Below are 17,068 nucleotides of genomic sequence, written 5' to 3'. Positions count from 1 at the left end.
CACACACACACACACACACACACACACACACACACACACACACACACCACACACACCACACCACACACCCCTGCTGTATAACATGTTGTCCCCAAGCTCCCAACACACACACCACACCACACCACACCACACCACACCACACCACACACCCCCCTGCTGTAACATGTGTTGTGACTCCTTCCTGGGTTGGGGGCATGTGCAGGCAGGAGCTACCCACCCACTGTTAACAATAGCGTTGTTCTCTGAATGCTCCCCCAGCCTTGCTGGAGAGCGCTCCAGGTCAGCCCCTGAGGAAGCTTCCTCGCCCTTATGTCCTGTGGGGCAGAGGGATGGGCATCTGTTTAACCCACCCTTCTGCGTGACACTGTCCCCCTAGTCTGGCCCTGCTGTCCCAGCCCTGCCCTGTGATCGCCTCTGACCCTGACAGGTGTGGCGGCCTCCACCTGTCAGGCAGGTGGCTCAGCTCAGCCTCCCTGTGGCCCCCACTCTCGAGGCCCCCCTCTGGCCATCTTCATCCCCCTATGCCACAGGCCCACTCCTGGATCCTACGCCCACCCTCGTGCCTGCCCCCGACTCTTGCTCAGGCTGTGGATACCTCCTGTGGCCAGAGGGTGCCTTCCTGGGCAGGCTGGCGTGCTGGGTGGAGGGCTTGGGCTCAGCCAGGCCAAGCTCAGGCCCACTGACCCCTGTGTGGAATTGGGGGCACCCTCTCTCATTGGCACCCAGACCTGGGTCCTGCAGGGTGAACTCGCAGACATGTCCCTGCACCCCCTGCCCTGGGGAGGCACAGGAGAAGCTAGTGGAGGGGACACATGGGTGTGGGAACCAGCTCGGCTGGTGCAGGGGCAGCCAAGTGACAGCCGCACGCAGCCAGTGCCGGAGCAGGAGTGGGGACCACAAAGGTTTGCCACAGGCTGGACCCCAACAGTGTCTTGGGTGCCAGGTCAGTCTGACCCTAAGCCTCAAGGCGGAGCACCCCAGGAGGCCTGTCCTGTGTGGGGTGTGGGTGGTGGGAGTGTAGACTAAACCCTCATGTATGTGCCTGTTGGGCTGCATTCTGGGGAGGCCACAGCCTCTTCAAAGATGACACCAGGTCGGGGTGGGCTCCATCCATTGGTGGGAATTGCACCTCGCGCTGGAGTATAAAACCACAGGAGGGCTCAGCAAACTGCTGATCCACTGGGTGGGCTGCTTTCCTCTGAGAGAGGCACAGAAATAAGCACTCAGGATATGCTTCAAAGCGATCAAATTGCTTCTCAGTTGTGGGGAGGGGGAGGCCAGCTGGAACAGTTTCCCAGGGGAAGAGGACCGGACTGTAGCTTTGGTCGACTGCAGCCCGGGCAGGCCTCGAGCCCTGTGGACAGTCTTGTGTCACAGTCCCTGGCCTCTGAAGCCACCAGCCCAGCCCTGTTCCGGGGCTGCCCCTCTGATCCTGAAGTCCCATCTCTGGTGTGAGGAACGGGAGGATGGGGAGAGGGCGTGGCTCAGACCAGGGACCGGAGCCTGCAGAGCCTGCAACTCCATCCACGGGGAGAGGTGTGGACAGGAGCCAGGGCTGTCCCTGCTGGCCGTCTGTCTTTGTCCTGTAGGGCTGGAGCCCGGGATACCCCTGGGACTCGATTATCCAGGGGTCACCCGTTTTCATCTTAGTGATCTTTTACACGAGGTCAGCGGAGGCGGCAGAGGCTCTGGACGAGTTGCCCAGGCTTTGCCCTGCAATGAATCCATCCTTTGGGGTGCTTGCTGAAAACGTACCGACGATGCCATCTCTGCACGGCTGTGCTTTGGGGACACACACCATGCTGCCTCGCCACTTCTCCCACGGGCTGAGGGCACTCCTGGCTGCAGCTGGACCCCCGAGGTAGCCAGACAGCACTTGCCCAGTGCTCATGCCTCCTTTGCCGGTCCTGGCTCCCGCTACGTGGCCTCAGCAATCCTCTGCACGCAGCGTCCCTTCCAGGGCCTTCAGACAACAAGGCATCAACCTTCTGAGGATCTCACCGTGGACACACGAGCTGTGGACTCAGGAGTTATGCGTTTGCTCTTTGTAGGTTTAAATGGGACCTGCAGCAGCTCAAGTGTTCCCACGTCGACCTCGGAGACTCCCGACTACTTGCTGTGAGTACTTCCCTTGCCGGCTGTGCCTCTCCCCTCCCGGCCCCTGCCCTGCACGTTAGCAGAGGCAGAGCTGACCCCAGGCCATGTGTGTGAATTCCTGGCCTAGTCTGCACGAGGTCAGGGCTGCTTCCTGGGTGGGGCCGGCCGCAAGGCTGTGGGCACTTCCAGGCTCTCTCTTGCCGCCCCCTGAGCCCCTCCTGCCCCTCTCTCTGGTCTCTCCAGAAAATACGCCACTATCTCCTCCTCGGAGCAGCGCCAGAGCTACAAAAACGACTTCAATGCTGAGTATAGCGAGTACCGAGACCTGCACGCCCGCATCGAGCAGATCACGCGGCGCTTCACGCAGCTCGATGCCCAGCTCCGGCAGCTCTCCCAGGGCTCCGAGGAGTACGAGGTAGAGCCCTACCCACGCACATCCAACGGCTCTGCCCGGGGCTGGCATCCTCGGGCACGTTCTGGGCTGAGGGCCCTGCTCGCCCCTCCTTCCCACTCCCCAAGTGGTTTAGGCCTGTCCCTGGAGCTCAGCGTCCTCAGCAGTGGGGCCGGTGTGACCGACTCTGCAGGTGGGAGATGACCCACGGGGGCGGGGGCGGTGTTCCGAGCAGTGGAGACAGCGGGGAGCAGCGGGCTGGGGTGCCTGTGTCCCCAACTCTGAGAGCACCTGGGGTCCCCTCTGCAGCCCACTACCCACGTTACACGAGAATTCTCAGTCCCCCAGCCAGGAGGGGCTGGCCAGGCCACACCCCACGGCCCATCAGAGCTGTCACAGACACAGTGGGGGGTGGGAGGGGATGGAGGGAACTTGGGGTTCCCCCGCCCCAACCCTCTTCCTCTGGCCAAGGGCACCTGGGTTCCCCAAGCCATCCCACGTGGGAGCTCACTGCAGGGGGCTTGGTCACCAGCCCTGGGACGCCAGCCCTCCCCCTTGTGCCACCTTTCAGCGCTGGTTACCTGACTGCAGGGCCAGCCCTGATTAATCGTGGTGTTGGGGTCCATCACCCCTGGTGGAGGCCACTTGGGTTTCCAGAGGAGATGGCTCGTGATTGGGGCAGAGAAATGGGGCCTCTGAGGGTGTAGGACAGAAAATCCTCAGGGCATCTCTGTCTTCCCTCCTCCCTGCAGGCCCCACAGGGACACTCGCCAGGTGGTCAGGGGGCCTCTGCGCTTGGCCTTGAATGGTGCACAGGCCAGCTGGGTGCGAGGGAAGGGGGCCGTCCCATCTGCTCTTTGCCTCCTCCAGAGGCTCTGACCAGCCCGCCCCTCCTACCGCGTGGCCTCATGCTTGTCCCTGAGGCTGGGTGCCTGCCCCTCGCTCCCCTGGCCCAGCTTCCTCCCCCACCTCCTGCCCTGCTCATCCCCCAGCCTGCCCCCTGCCCCTCCTCTGTGCTTCCTCACGCCATCACGCCATGCTGAGGCCATTGTCGCCCAGCATGCGGTGACCTTGCAGGTCGCAGGTTATCAGGGAGAAGGGGACATTCAGTTGGGGTGTCCTGCAGGTAATGCATTGTTCGCTTTCTCTTTTGTTTTTCCTCCAGACTACTCGTGGGCAGATTTTACAGGAATATCGAAAAATCAAGAAGGTGAGTCTGCATCCCTTTGTTGGGGTAGGTGGGGTGGGGTCAGAAGCTGTTTCAAGATGAGTGGCGCCAGGGTCTGGGAGAGGAGGGAGGGAGGAAGGGTCTCACTGGGCTGGTCTCAGGCCCTCGGAGTAGCCCCCGCCCCTGGTCACAGCTGAGGAGCTGAGCCTGTCGTATGAGCTTGGGTGCAGCCCCCACCCCCGCTCTCCCAGTGTTTGGTGGGCACAGCCCCAGGTCCTTTCCGCCTCCCAACCTTGGGCTCCCTGACAGTCTCCTGCGATGTGGTTCCACAACAGCAGCTCACGTTCCTGAGGGCCACATGTGCCAGGGCGGCTCCCTGCCAGCCAAGCCCCAGCCCAGCGTGGAAGCTTCATGACCTATCTTGCCTCAGCCTCTCACCCTGGCTGTGACGGTTTCCCAGGGTGGAGCTGAGGGGCGGAGCAGGGGTCCCCGTCATGGCATGGAGAGTTCAGGCCGCAAGCAGGGCGAGTGGGAACCTGGGGCAGCCAAGCGGGGCAGCTCGAGTTCGGGTTGGGCTCTCAGCCTTGGCCGTGTGGGCGAGTGTCAGCCCGGCCGCTCTCTTACAGACCAACACCAACTACAGCCAGGAGAAGCACCGCTGCGAGTACCTGCACAGCAAGCTGGCCCACATCAAGAGGCTCATCGCTGAGTACGACCAGCGGCAGCTGCAGGCCTGGCCTTAGCTCAAGGCCACAGGGCAGGAGGCCCCACCCAGCCAGCCAGGCCAGCTCACCTCACCGGGCTGACCGTTCTGGATGGTGGGGGAGCTGGGGGTGAGGGGGAGCTGAAGATGAGGAAACGAGATTTATTTGGAAAAATAAACGTGAGGAAGACGCATTCATCTGAGCCAGGAACGCCGGCTTTCAGGGGAGTCCCTGCAGCCCTGGCGCCCACAGGTCACACAGACCCAGGTGGGGTGTCCACCTCCCCCGGGGCCCCACACACCTCCTGAGCAGCCTCCCCACCCAGATGGGCTCCCCAAGAGGCCCACCTCCTCGCCAGCCCCACCCCCCGCCCCCCAGGGGCTTCAGCTTCCTATCAGTGAAAGACTCCAAGGCCGGCCTGCCTGCCTGCCTTTTCTAGTTTTATACAAAGACAGCCACTTTTAGCTACTGCTTATGAGACTTGAGTCTATTTTTATACGAAAGAGAAAGCATCTTTTTTCTAAACCTGTGCCTCCCCTCCTTGGACGCCCAGGGTCTAGGCGCTGCCCTGTGTCCTTTCTACAGTATTACAGATGCTCGGGAAGTTCGGCGTTGTTCTGCGAGCTCCAGGGCTCCCAGGAGAGAACCCGTGGTGGGCGGGCAGGGGTGCCTCTCCCACGCTGGTCTCCCTCACACACAGCCTCTCCCTGGCTCTAAGAGGGTGGGCAGCGCAATGCGACCCCCGCAGCTCTATTTGGAAAACTCCAGCTGGTCCAGGAGCAGCTGCTGGGAGCCACCAGGCCCACCCTGCTATTCCAGGCCCTCAGCTGTCAGGGGTCACTGGGAGTTTCTGTGCTTGTAGCCCGCGCTCTGCGGCAGCAGTGTCAGATTTTATTTTACTGTCTTCTCAATTCTCCCCTTTGCTGCTGCTCTTCGTTTCGCACTGTTGAGACCAAGTGGTCTCCATGCTGTTGACCTCGCCCCGCCCCTCAGCCCACTTGTGGGTCCTGGGGTCGTCTTTGCAGAGCCGCCATGGGGTTTGCACTCAGGGAGGGGCTGGGGGGTCAATAGAGCCGGGGGCGGGGGGGCGGGGGGAAGAGTGAGCTCGGAAAAGGTGCCGGATCCACCCATTTTGGGGGTGCTGGCCCGAGGACACCCCAGTTGCTGCTTAGTCACTGTGCCTAGTCTGATGTGCCCAGGGCGTCGGGGGCGTGCGTGTGTGCGGGGCCCCGGGCGCGGCGCTCACATGAACCCAAAGCCGTGTTCAGCGAAGCCACAACGGGGGAAGGTCAAGGTCACGGGGGGCGGAAGTGCTGCCGGGAGCCGTAGCAAGGGAGAGCGGAAATGCTCACGTAGACACGTCTAGTTTTCTGAGCTGTGGCGGTGTCTCCTGATGGCTTCCCAAAGAGCAGGCACGCCTGCATTGTGCCCACCCCACCCCAGAGTCTCTGTGGGACCCCTGGAGTGCCGAGGATGCTGATCCTTTCTGTTTCAACAGCTGTTGTGTTTCTCATTTGGGATGGAGAGGGGGAAGGGCTGAGCACACCCTGGGACCCCAGGTTCCCCCGACAGCCATCTTGTACTCAGCCTGGACGTGCAGACTCAGGTGAAATGGGAGCACTCAAGGAGGCCCCACCCTGGAGGGCCGAGCGGCCCTCTGCCCTGGGATCCAGTTCAAGGGACTCTCAGTTCAATTTCCTCCTCCTCATTGTCTTTTATTGTTGTTGTTTATTTTCTCCTTTTAAGGAATCATGAAGCTAAGAAAAGTTTTGTGCTTTGGGGGTTGATGGACAAAAGTTCTAGCTGATTAAATATGGTCTAACTTATTGATACTGTTTTTTTTTTTTCCTTTTAATATTGTACTGTGGAGAAAAACTTTTGAGCCATGGAGTTGGTGTTTACAAGAACTTTTCACTTTTGCCAAAATGTTACAATTGAAAGGCATCTGCATCTTTAGTTTCCTAATATTTTCTTAAAAGAACTAGTGTCCTTTTTGTACACTAAACAGGTGAATGCTGATTTTTTTCAACCTATAATAAATTTCACTGAACTGAACCTGTCGGCCCAAGCTGGAAGTGTATGTGTCATTCCCTGGGGGCGGGCAGCTGGTTCTGTGTTGGGGTGGGCTGGGGTGAGGAGGCATGGTGATGGGCGGGGCACAGGCTAGTACTGCCAGAGCCACTGCCCAGGAATGAGGCAGGCAGGTGGAGGGCTGAGCTGAGGCGGAGGGCCCTGCAGGTAGGTGCCAGAGCAGGAGGCCAGACAGCCTGGTCATGGGTGAGAAATGTCAAGAGATGGGAGGTGGAAGCAGCGGGGAGCCATGGCCGGTGTATGAGAAGGGCAGTGCCCCCATGGAGTGTGCAGGGTGGGCTGGGCCAAGCAGGGGGTCCCCGGGGCTCCCACAGGGCCAAAGCCCTGTAGGGGGGCCACATGGGGCAAAGGGAGTGCCCTTATTTGGGGTAACAAGCTGTGACTGACTGATGAAACGGCAATGAGTAACAGCACTGCTTGATTATTCCTCCCGGGCCACACGCTGGGGTGGGGGGGTCCCCTTGCCTCCCCCCCATGGGGACACAGACACCAAGGCCCAGTGGAGCCCCACTGGCTCAGGACACCAGCCGGATGGCCATCCTTGCCCCTTGTTCTAGGTGAGGAGAAGGCAGGGGGCAGGTTCTACCCTCCAAGGACACAGTGGGGGGGAATGTTTATTTTAGGAAGGAAAAACAAAGAATAAGACCAGGATTAAAGGGGTCCAGGGGTCAGGGACTGTGGGCCTTAGCCTCTCTGGTGGCCCTGCTGGCCAGTGGCCTTGGCCTGAGTTCTGAGGCGGCCCAGGAATCTGAGGGGCGCGGGAGGGGAGGTCAGGCAGGCCCTGTGGGGCAGAATGTACCCTGCTCCCCAGGCAGCCTGTCCATGCTGTTCTAAGGGGTAACAATGTCCCTGCTGCCACAGCCCCAGGCCGAGGGCCGACACCTGCCTCCTTCGGCCTCCCGCGCCTCAGCCTTGCGTTGCCTACCCGCCTCCCCCATGGCCCCCACGCTGCCCCGTGGCACCATGGCCACAGGCGGTTCCCTGACCATCCTTTCCCGAGCCGACGGCACCTGAGTCCAGTCCCTCAGGGGCCCAGCAGGGTCTTCCCACCCTCACGACCTGCACTGTGGCCAAGGGGCTTGGGGTCACCCACCGGCCCCTGCCACTTGCCAGACAAGAACATCCTGCACCCAGATCCTGTGGCCCCTCCTGTGCACCGGGCTCCATCTGGGCGCTGGCACCCAGCAGTGACCTCAGCAGCTTTGCCCTTGCCCTCGGAAGCCCGCGGTCTGGTGGGATCGGGGGTCTCCAGTCGCTCACTGCTCACCGCCAGGCAGCACACTCACCCCGTGTCACACACCCAGGCGGTCCCCACAATGGCCTTACAGCACCAACTGACGGCTTGGAATCAAAGCAGCCACGTCCCTCCCAGCTGCCCCAACACTGACCCTCCAGGGATCCTGCCCGGGTCCGCTCTGCCCCCACCACCCTCCTGCCAGCACCTCCCACAGGTTGTCCTGTGAGTGCTGGGGTTTCCCAGGGCTGGGTCTTTGGGGACCTTTCTGTACCCATTCCTGTGACATCATACACAGCCTGAAGGCACAGCCTCCCGTAGATTCTCCGACACCAACTGGAGGTCCAACAGTTCCATTATCAGGTCTGGCATCAGACCCCACAGGTGAAGGGGCTCAGGCCCCCACTTCAGACACCTGCCACAAGTCCCTGGCCACCCAGACTTCTGACCAACCCGCTATAAATCAGGGGTTCCCTCCCGCCCCCTCAGAGGTTTGGTGAGTTGCTAGAATGGCTCACAGTGCTGAGGAAAACACTTCAACAGCCGAATGGAGGAGAAGCCAAGAGCAGGGTGTGGGGAATGGTGCAGGGCTGCCATGACTCCTCCAGGTGGGCCACCCTCCCAGCACCTCCATGTGTTCCCCCGAATCCTGTTGTTTAGGGGTTCTTTTTACAGAGGTTCCATTACATAGGCATGATTGAGTAAATCGCTGGCCGTCGGTGATTTTTTTTTTTTTTTTCTAATTTTTGGCCGCACCACACAGCACGCGGGATTTTAGTTCTGCGACCAGGGATCTAACCCTCATCCCCTGCAGTGGAAGGGCGGAGTCCTAACCACTGGACCACCAGGGAAGCCCCTGGCCATTGGTGACTGAACTCAATCTCCAGCCAGGAACTGGGGACAAAACCCAAATATTTATTATAAAGAATTCTCTGTCCCCAGCCCTGAGGGTCTGCCCTGGTCCCCAAACTGCCTCCCTCTCCCTCACACCCAGCCCCGTTTCATCTGCCCCTGAAACCAGTCCCCCAGGTTTTTGCCCGGGCAGCTGCTCTTCAAATCGTTGATAGGAGATGTCTGGTTATCTCAAGACCCCTTCCAGCAGCCACCTCCTCCAAGCAGTCTGCCCTGCCCACCCCTGCCTCTTAGGTCCCTCTGGCTGGGAGTGCCCCAAGTCCACTTCTGAATTCCCTACACTGGGGCCCCTTGAGGGCAAAGCCTGGACCAGAGTCTTCGAGCCCCCACTCCCCAAGGCCAGGCTCTGACCAAGTTTCCTGCAAACGTTCCCAACGATCCACCTTTTGGGCCAGCTCCAGTGGTGGAAACTTTCCAGCCGGAGGAGGCCGCTTGTTTTGGAAAGTTCCTGGGGGAGCCGCCCCCGCCCGCCTGCCGAGTTCCCACGCTCCTTTATCACTGGGCGCTTAGAGGGGCTCAGTGCTTTGCAGGCCTAGCTCCTCCCAGCTGGCCACCTCTGCCCTGCCCATCCGCTTCCCTCCCTTCCCCACAGAACAGTCTCTCCCCCTGCCCCCACTCCAGCCCGGCCCTATCAAGCCCTCCTGCTATAGGTGAGGACACCGAGAACTCGAGGACTCGCAGCCACCCCCGCTCCATGCGAGCCCTGTGGGGGTGGAGTGCCTGGTGGGTGCTGCTGCTCAGGAAGTGGGAGGAGGAGGCAGCCTGGGCTGGAGGAGCGTCTCGCGTTGAAATTCGAATCCTGACTTAGTCTTCTGCCTCAGTGTCCCGTGCCTCAGTTTCTCCAGAGACGCGCCCCCTGGTCCCCCTCACGCAAAGAATGAGCTTCCTAACCTAGCTCCACCTCCTGCCTTGTGGTTGGGGCCTGGCGCTCACTTACAACCTTAAAGTCCTCTTTTGTAAAATGGGAATAAGCGGCCGCGGGCCCTAAGTTAATCACGCGCGCCGAGCTAGGGCCGGGGCGGCGGGAGATGAGGGTGGGGGGGTGGCTGCGGCCCACGTGATTGCCGGGCCGGGGACCAGATAGCCGCGGAAGCTCCGGGCAAAAGGGCCTCGAACCCAAGCCCCACAGCCGGTGCGCGCCCTCCCCCTCGCGAGCGCCCCTCCTCCCCTGCGCGGGCGGAGCGAGGGGCGGGGCGGGGGTGGGGCCGCGGCTCTTTTCTCTGGAGTTCGCGCGCCCGGAGCCCTAGCTGTCCCCTGCTGTGCCAGCCGACTCCGCGCCGGTGAGTGCCGCCCCAGGAGGGGTGCAGGCTCCCCGGGGACCGAAGTCGGCTTGGCCCGGCCGGTTCTCGGGTCCCCTCTGACCTCCTGGCAACCCCGTGCCCCCAGCTCGTCGCGATGGAGGCCGCAAGTGAGTTCGTGGTCGAGAGCCCCGACGTGGTCTACAGCCCCGAGGCCATCGAGGCGCAGTATGAGTACCGGACGACGTGCGTCAGCCGCGAGGGCGGTGTCCTCAAGGTAAGCGAGGGACCGACCGGGCGGGCCATGGGACTGGGGGAACCAGGGAGCCGGGAGGGAGCGGGAACTGCCCAACTTCTGCGACTCCCGCCGTGCAGTGAGGCGGGAGGGGCCTGCGGCCCCGCGGCTCACCGAGCTGCCCGCCCTCAGGTGCACCCCACGTCCACGCGCTTCACCTTCCGGACCGCCCGGCAGGTGCCCCGGCTCGGGGTCATGCTCGTCGGCTGGGGCGGGAACAACGGCTCCACGCTGACCGCTGCCGTGCTGGCCAACCGACTGCGCCTGTCCTGGCCCACGCGCACCGGCCGCAAGGTGGGGGGTCGGGCGAGGCTCGGTCGGAGAGAAAGCTTCGCAGGAATCCATGCGGAGGGGGAGGGGCTCGACGGAGGAGTGGGCCCGCAGTGGGCAGGGTTTCTGGCTGTGGGCTGACTCCGGGGAGGGGCTTCCGCGGGTGGGCGGGGGGAACTCCTCAGGGGTCTTGCAGGGGCGGAGCCTAAGGTGTGGGAGGGCTTCGGGGTGGGACCTCAGGAGCGGAGCGGCTTCCGCCCCGGCTTGGAGCGCCATGGGGAGGTGCCCCAAAGTAGCGCGGGGCTTGAGGGTGCCGATAGGGGTCCTGGCCAGCTCGTGGCCCACGCCACGCCCACCCTTCACTCAGCCCCCTCTGCCCACCCCCCCAACCCAGGAGGCCAACTACTACGGCTCGCTGACGCAGGCGGGCACTGTTAGCCTGGGTCTGGACGCCGAGGGCCAGGAGGTGTTCGTGCCCTTCAGCTCGCTGCTGCCCATGGTGGCACCCGACGACATCGTGTTCGACGGTGGGCGGGGCCCTGGGTCGGGGGTGGTGTGGGAGGCGAGGCCTAGAGGGGCCCAGGATTGGGGCCGGGCCGAGCTTGAGGGTCCCCCCCAGGCTGGGACATATCGTCGCTGAACCTGGCGGAGGCGATGCGGCGCGCGCAGGTACTGGATTGGGGGCTGCAGGAGCAACTGTGGCCGCACATGGAGGCCCTGCGCCCGCGGCCCTCCGTCTACATCCCCGAGTTCATCGCAGCTAACCAGAGCGCGCGCGCCGACAACGTAATCCCGGGCACGCGCGCGCAGCAGGTGCAGCCCCACCCCGCGTCCATTACCCCTGCCACTTGTCCTCCCTCCCCACCACCTGTTACCCCTCTTTTGTCCCCATGCTTCCATCCCGAGGGTCCAGGTCCCACTTTGCACTTGGGGAACTGAGTGGCCCAGGCCTCCAGAGGTCGGGGGAGCCTGTACAACCTCCTCCCCCTCCATCCCCCCCCTCCCCCAGCTGGAGCAGATCCGTAGGGACATCCGCGACTTCCGGTCCAGCGCCGGGCTGGACAAAGTCATCGTGCTGTGGACAGCGAACACGGAGCGCTTCTGCGAAGTGGTCCCGGGCCTCAATGACACCGCTGAGAACCTGCTGCGCACCATCCAGGTGGGCGCACCCAAGGGGTGGGGTAGGCTCAGGGCCAGCCCCCACGGACTTCTCTGTGCTGACTGCTCGCTTCTGCCCGCAGCTGGGCCTGGAAGTGTCGCCCTCCACCCTCTTTGCCGTGGCCAGCATCTTGGAGGGCTGCGCCTTCCTCAATGGGTCCCCACAGAACACGCTGGTGCCTGGTGCCCTCGAGCTTGCATGGCAGCGCCGTGTCTTTGTGGGTGGAGACGACTTCAAGTCGGGGCAGACCAAGGTCAAGTCCGTGCTCGTGGACTTCCTTATTGGCTCTGGCCTCAAGGTGTGTGGGCCTGGGGGGCTGCTCAGCTCAGTATGGGGGGGCGTGGACCCCGAGGGGTGGGCTTGTGTGCTGCGGGGCCTGCAGCTGCCACGGGTCTCCTTGCCCCCGCAGACCATGTCCATCGTGAGCTACAACCACCTGGGCAACAACGACGGGCAGAACCTGTCGGCGCCGCCACAGTTCCGCTCCAAGGAGGTGTCGAAGAGCAGCGTGGTAGACGACATGGTGCACAGCAACCCAGTGCTCTACTCGCCGGGCGAAGAGCCCGACCACTGCGTGCGTGGGGCGCAGACGCGGCAAGGGGCGGGGATGGGGTGGGGTGGGGTGGGGCGGTGCTCCCCACAGAGAAGGGCAGGGACCCGTGTGACCTCGTGCCGCCCCCCAGGTGGTCATCAAGTACGTGCCATACGTGGGTGACAGCAAGCGTGCCCTGGATGAGTACACATCGGAGCTGATGCTGGGCGGTACCAACACGCTGGTGCTGCACAACACGTGCGAGGTGTGGGGCAAGAAGGGGCAGGAGTGGGGCTGCCCACCAGCCCGGCCCACCTCCTGACCCGCTGGCCCCACAGGACTCACTCCTGGCCGCGCCCATCATGCTGGACCTGGCCCTGCTGACTGAACTGTGCCAGCGTGTGAGCTTCTGCACCGACATCGACCCGGAGCCGCAGAGCTTCCACCCGGTGCTGTCGCTGCTTGGCTTCCTATTCAAGGCACCGCTTGCACCACCGGGCAGCCCAGTGGTCAACGCGCTCTTCCGCCAGCGCAGCTGCATCGAGAATATCCTCAGGTGTGCCCCGACCTTGGGGATCCCCACCTATGGCCCAGATGTCCACTGGCGGGGCTGTGCACAGAGCCTAGGGACTGCAGGGCAGTCTTGGGATCTGGCCCCGCTGAGCCGTGACCATCTCTCAGGGCCTGCGTGGGGCTCCCGCCGCAGAACCACATGCTTCTGGAGCACAAGATGGAGCGCCCTGGCCTCAAGCAAGTTGGGCATGTGGCCACCGCCTGCCCCGTGCCTTGCAAGAAAGGATCAGCGCCAACTGCCCCCAATGGCTGTACTGGTGACGCCTATGGGCACTCACAGGCTGAGGCACCCCAGATGCCCACCACCTAAGGCCATGGCCATACAGCTCCCCTGTAGCTCCTGCCCCCATTGCTCCTCAGCAGGCGACCCTTCCAGGCTCCCTTCAGACAGACAATAAAGCCAGTGCCACTGAGCCACACCTGTGGATTCTTGGTGCCTGCGACCTAACCCTAACGGCCCCCAATACCAGCCACATCTCCCTTTTCCACCAGCTGGACTTCTGCCTACCCTTCCAAACTCTGCTGTCCCAACTCTCAGGGGCTTTCCAGAACCCCCGGGGGGAGCGGGGCTCTGCCTAACCACAACCCTTGAAGGTTAGGCTAAGCAGGCTGTGGCTATAAGCCAAAGCAAAGAAACCCGAGAACAGATGCCAAAAACCAAAATCGAGTTATGTTTATTGTTGGGGCCCACCCCTGCGCTCCAGGGGAAAGGAAATCCCCCAAGGAGCCCCCTGGACAAAACAGAAATGGCGGGAAGGGCCCATACAGGAAAGAACGTCTCTGAGGTCCTTGCGTTTTTTTATAAAATGAATGAGTCCTTCGCGCGGGGCCTCCCAGCCATCCAAGCCTTGACCGGGAGTCCAGTTGCCCGCGGTGTGACCTCAGACCCTCACCCTGCAGACCACCCGAGCCCCTGGACCTTGGCCCCGGGCAGGGGCGCTGGGCAGAAGCCGAGGTCGGCAGTGGGCAAGGGGCTGCGGCCCCATCACACGCTCATGGTCATCCCGGGGGAGTACTGCGGAAAGACGAGGGGGTGGCGCGCGGGGGCCGGCTCAGTTCCGGCCTAGGCTGGGACCCGCCCCCGGGGGGAAGGGGGAACAGGGCGGGGTGGACGTGGGATGGAAAGGGACCAGGTGTTGATGCGTGGGGAGGCCGCCCTGGGCCGCGGGTCCCAGGGTTGGGGTGGGATGTGGGCGGGGCGGGGCGATAGGGCGGGCCTGGGGAGGGGGAAGGCGGGAGGAAGGGAAGGATGCCGCGGCCGCCCCCCCACCTGGCCCGCCGCGGTCACGGTCTTGCTCTGGCCCCCCGGCCGCCCCGCCGGGGTCTGCCCGCCAGGCCCCTCCGGCCCGACGCCGCCGCGGGGGGGGAGTCGACGCAGTCGCTTACGCTTTCGCTCGGGAACGGGTGCAGGAAGGTCCCGGCGGCCGCCATCTCGCCGTCGTCCCGCGGGGTGCCCGGGGTGTTGCTCAGGCCGGCCACGGCGCCGGGGGAGCTCTGGGGGCGGCCGCGGTCAGAGCGGAACACCCCGCCCCGCGGGCCAGGCCCCGACCGCCGCGCGGCCCAACCAGGACTAGGCCTCTCCACGCGGGCCGACCCCGCAGCCCCGCCCCCCGCCCCCCGCAGGAGCGCGGCCCCCTCACCTTCGGCAACCCGTCCAGATCGCCCGAGCCTGTGGACCGACAGACGGCGGTGACGCGGCTCAGACGCGCCAAGCCGGCTCCACCGACCCCTTCCCGAACTCCCCCGGCGGCCGCGCCCCCTCCCTCGGCCCAGCCCACTGGGGCACCGCCGGGGGTCCCCCCGGTTTAGTTACTGGACCCTCCCCGCAGCGCTGCCAGCCCCAGTCACTGAGCCCAGAGAAGCTCGGGGCGCGCCCCCAACGCCGGCTAAGCACAGAGGCGGAGGGGCTGAAGGGGGCCGCCAGGAGGCGCACGAGGCTCGCGAAGCAGCTGGGTGGGGGCGTGTGTGTGGGTGTCTGTGTGTCCCGGGACTCCGCCCACTCACCCAGGGATCCGTTTACATGGTGAGGCTCCATCGCACTCATGGCGGCCATGGGGGCCTCCGGACCAGGGCCAAGCGGGAACTGCAGGCAGAGGAGCAGCTTGGGCCTCGGGCCACCACCTCTCCGCCCCCACCCCGACCCCCGCAAGCCCCAGCTCACATTAGCCCTGCCGGCGCCTGGCCCGATGGGGTTCATGATGGTGTACATGTTCTCACTGGAGTTGGTGGAGTCTGAGGCAGCACGTGAGGGGGTGGGGTGTGAGAGGGCCTCACCCAAACACACCCCTCCCTATGCCCCGCCCAGGCTGTAGTACCTCCAGGGCTGGGCATGATGGGTGTTCCAGGGGGCCCACCTCCTCCTGGGGGTCCCTGCACACAGAGGGAGACAAGGTGAGAAAAGCCCTCCAACTGCCACCCCACAACCGCTGCCCCCAGGTCGGGTGTCCCAGCTTCGGCATCACTCACCGTGTAGCTGCCAGGGGAGGAAGAGGAGTAGGGGATCTGGGGAGATGGGCAGCTGTGAGCAGTCCACCCACTCTACCAACTCGCACACTCCTAATCCCCCCCCACACACACACCAACGCCATCCCGACACTCACCGAGTTGCCACTGGGGCTGGCCCATGGGCCACGCACTCCGGGTCCCCTAGAACAGACAGTGGTGGACCCTGGGTCTAAGCCAGGCGGTACACAGCCCCCCAGCACACACTCCCTGACACCCCCAGCCTGCCCCACGTGCCCTCAGAGCAGCAGATGTTGGCCGAGAAGTAACCAAGCACAGATGCCAGGCCAGCCTTCAAATCCCAACCCCATCTGTCACTCACTGGTCTTTGAGCCTGAGTTTCCCCACCCAGCAGTGGCATAAACAGTATCGGGACTGTTGTGCGGCTTCGGGGTCTGCCCCAGCATACCCAGCCCATGAAGCTGGGTGGTGACCCACATGGGCACACTCTCGGGGGTTCCTGAGGGCCTTACATGTTCATGGTGGGCAAACCCGGGCCAGCAAGAGAGTTGGGTGGGGGCCGCATGCCACTTCCGTAGCTCTGTGAAGGTAAAGGGGCCGTGAGACGGCAAGCCGAGAGAGGGCAGCCCCTGAAGCTGCCCTGTCGCCTGGGCCCAGCCCTTACCTGGGGCCCAACGCTGGTCATGCCCCGTGGAGGCGTCACCCTCTGCATCGGGCCCATGCTCGAATGACCTGGGGGCAGAAGGAAGAGGGCTCAGGCCGCGGCCGTTCCCCGGTGTGGACAGGCGCTGTGCTGGGGGTTGGGGGTATTCCTGCACGGTGGGCGGCGGGGAACTGGCTCTGGGATCCTGACGGGAGGCGGGGGATAGCAGCGGGAGCTTCCCTACTCACCCTGAGCACGTGGGGAGGGGTCCATGGCGCCAGGGAGGAGGGGCTGGGAACCGGGTAGGCCCACGGGAGGCTGCGGAGGGGGAGTGGCAGCACTGAGTGTGGGTGCCCCCACCCCGGCCCAATTCCTGACCCCCCTCCCCTCATCCCTCTCTCACCTGACTCGGCATCCGCAGGGTGGGCCGAGGGCCCCCTGGGAACCGCGGTGACATGAAGGGCTGGAAGAGGTGGGCCGGGGATCAGCACCTCCCCCCACCTACTCAGCCCCCAAAGCTACCCGCTTCCTGCCGCATCCGGGCCCCCAGCCTGGATACTCCCCCTCCTCCAAGACCAGCCGGCAGACCTCAGCCAGCCGCGCCGGGGGCGTGGGAGCGCAGTGGGACGGGCCCAAGAGCCAGGGGGAGGGGTGTGCGTGCTCGAGGGGGCGGGGCACCACAGGTCCTTACCGGAACCTGAGGCCCCATCATGGGGGCGTTGGGGTTGTCGGGGGGAGGCTGGGAGCCGGGGGGGGCCCTAGGAGGACAGAACCAGGTGGGTTGGGAGGAGCGAGGTCACCCGAAGTTCCACGGTTTCCTGTGGCTCTGCTGAGCCTGGCCAGGGAGGGGAGGGGACACCGTGGAGGCAGGAGAGTGGGCCAACTAGCCCCATCTGCGGGACGTGGCGGGGGTGGGGTGGACCCAAAGGGGGAGGTCATGGGCAGGACCCGTGGTTCAGCGAGCCAAGCTGTGCGGCCCCAGGCGCCCCGACACACACAGGCGCAGGCCTAGTGCAGAGACCCCGCCCCCTCCCGCAGCGGGGCCCAGGCCAGATGGCCCCTCCCTCACCAGCACTACCGAGGCCCGCAGGGGCATACCCACCCCGTCATTGCCCCTGCCTGTCACTCTCCCACACAAGCCCACCCAGGGTCAGGAGACAGGGAGCCCCAGCCCCGGCTATACCTGGAAGAAGCCGGTTGCCATGGGGCCTGATGCCATTGCATCATTGGGAGCCATGCTCCCCATCACCGGGCTGGGGGCCGCTGCAGCGCTCTGCAGGGGTGGGGGAGATGGCAAG

General features: G+C 64.1%; 3 protein-coding genes across 15 annotated transcripts in view; 2 read left to right on the top strand and 1 right to left on the bottom strand.

The window, feature by feature from the left end:
- The window catches only part of ELL (elongation factor for RNA polymerase II), a 79,239-nt gene extending 73,887 nt beyond the window's left edge, over window positions 1-5,352 (top strand). For both annotated transcript variants that reach the window (XM_027084733.1, XM_027084734.1), the window contains 4 exons: window positions 2,052-2,118; window positions 2,341-2,512; window positions 3,654-3,698; window positions 4,283-5,352. In XM_027084733.1, coding sequence (XP_026940534.1) covers window positions 2,052-2,118; window positions 2,341-2,512; window positions 3,654-3,698; window positions 4,283-4,399 — 401 coding nt within the window. In that variant the 3' untranslated portion in view covers window positions 4,400-5,352. The remainder of the gene's footprint in view (window positions 1-2,051; window positions 2,119-2,340; window positions 2,513-3,653; window positions 3,699-4,282) is intronic.
- Window positions 5,353-5,658: 306 nt separating this feature from the next.
- On the top strand, window positions 5,659-13,077 carry ISYNA1 (inositol-3-phosphate synthase 1). 3 transcript variants are annotated; one of them, XM_027084721.1, is made up of 11 exons: window positions 9,757-9,877; window positions 9,984-10,112; window positions 10,263-10,424; window positions 10,795-10,927; window positions 11,020-11,213; window positions 11,410-11,559; window positions 11,642-11,857; window positions 11,969-12,133; window positions 12,243-12,356; window positions 12,430-12,647; window positions 12,773-13,077. In XM_027084721.1, the coding sequence occupies exons 2-11, from the start codon at window positions 9,993-9,995 to the stop codon at window positions 12,972-12,974; spliced, it is 1,674 nt and encodes a 557-aa protein (XP_026940522.1). In that variant the 5' UTR covers window positions 9,757-9,877; window positions 9,984-9,992; the 3' UTR covers window positions 12,975-13,077. The 3 variants fall into 3 exon arrangements, with proteins under 3 accessions (XP_026940521.1, XP_026940520.1, XP_026940522.1); XM_027084720.1 differs by lacking the exon at window positions 9,757-9,877 and adding an exon at window positions 5,659-7,008 and having other exon boundaries at window positions 12,430-13,077; XM_027084719.1 differs by having other exon boundaries at window positions 9,756-9,877; window positions 12,430-13,077.
- Window positions 13,078-13,312: 235 nt separating this feature from the next.
- The window catches only part of SSBP4 (single stranded DNA binding protein 4), a 16,894-nt gene continuing 13,138 nt past the window's right edge, over window positions 13,313-17,068 (bottom strand). For 4 of the 10 annotated variants that reach the window (XM_027084727.1, XM_027084726.1, XM_027084729.1 and 1 more), the window contains 12 exons: window positions 16,954-17,043; window positions 16,174-16,233; window positions 16,019-16,088; window positions 15,640-15,859; window positions 15,265-15,310; window positions 15,131-15,166; window positions 14,980-15,034; window positions 14,826-14,896; window positions 14,669-14,747; window positions 14,305-14,333; window positions 13,935-14,158; window positions 13,313-13,679 (listed from right to left, as the gene is read on the bottom strand). In XM_027084727.1, the coding sequence (XP_026940528.1) occupies window positions 13,949-14,158; window positions 14,305-14,333; window positions 14,669-14,747; window positions 14,826-14,896; window positions 14,980-15,034; window positions 15,131-15,166; window positions 15,265-15,310; window positions 15,640-15,859; window positions 16,019-16,088; window positions 16,174-16,233; window positions 16,954-17,043 (966 nt within the window). In that variant the 3' untranslated portion in view covers window positions 13,313-13,679; window positions 13,935-13,948. The remainder of the gene's footprint in view (window positions 13,680-13,934; window positions 14,159-14,304; window positions 14,334-14,668; window positions 14,748-14,825; window positions 14,897-14,979; window positions 15,035-15,130; window positions 15,167-15,264; window positions 15,311-15,639; window positions 15,860-16,018; window positions 16,089-16,173; window positions 16,234-16,953; window positions 17,044-17,068) is intronic. The other 6 variants (XM_027084724.1, XM_027084731.1, XM_027084730.1 and 3 more) reach the window with 6 other exon arrangements.

Source organism: Aethalodelphis obliquidens, unplaced genomic scaffold, assembly GCF_003676395.1.
Source record: "Aethalodelphis obliquidens isolate GAN/ISIS:26980383/991018 unplaced genomic scaffold, ASM367639v1 scaffold53, whole genome shotgun sequence".
NCBI lineage: Eukaryota > Metazoa > Chordata > Mammalia > Artiodactyla > Delphinidae > Aethalodelphis > Aethalodelphis obliquidens.
The sequence above is the reverse complement of the archived record's forward strand: the minus strand, read 5'-3'. Positions and strand labels throughout refer to the sequence as shown.

Coding starts and splice junctions, on each gene's coding strand:
- ISYNA1 (XM_027084720.1), top strand. CDS start 9,993: ATGGAGGCCGCAAGTGAGTTCGTGGTCGAGAGCCCCGACGTGGTCTAC. Junction 10,928..11,019: donor CGACGACATCGTGTTCGACG/GTGGGCGGGGCC, acceptor GGTCCCCCCCAG/GCTGGGACATATCGTCGCTG. Junction 11,214..11,409: donor CGGGCACGCGCGCGCAGCAG/GTGCAGCCCCAC, acceptor CCCCTCCCCCAG/CTGGAGCAGATCCGTAGGGA.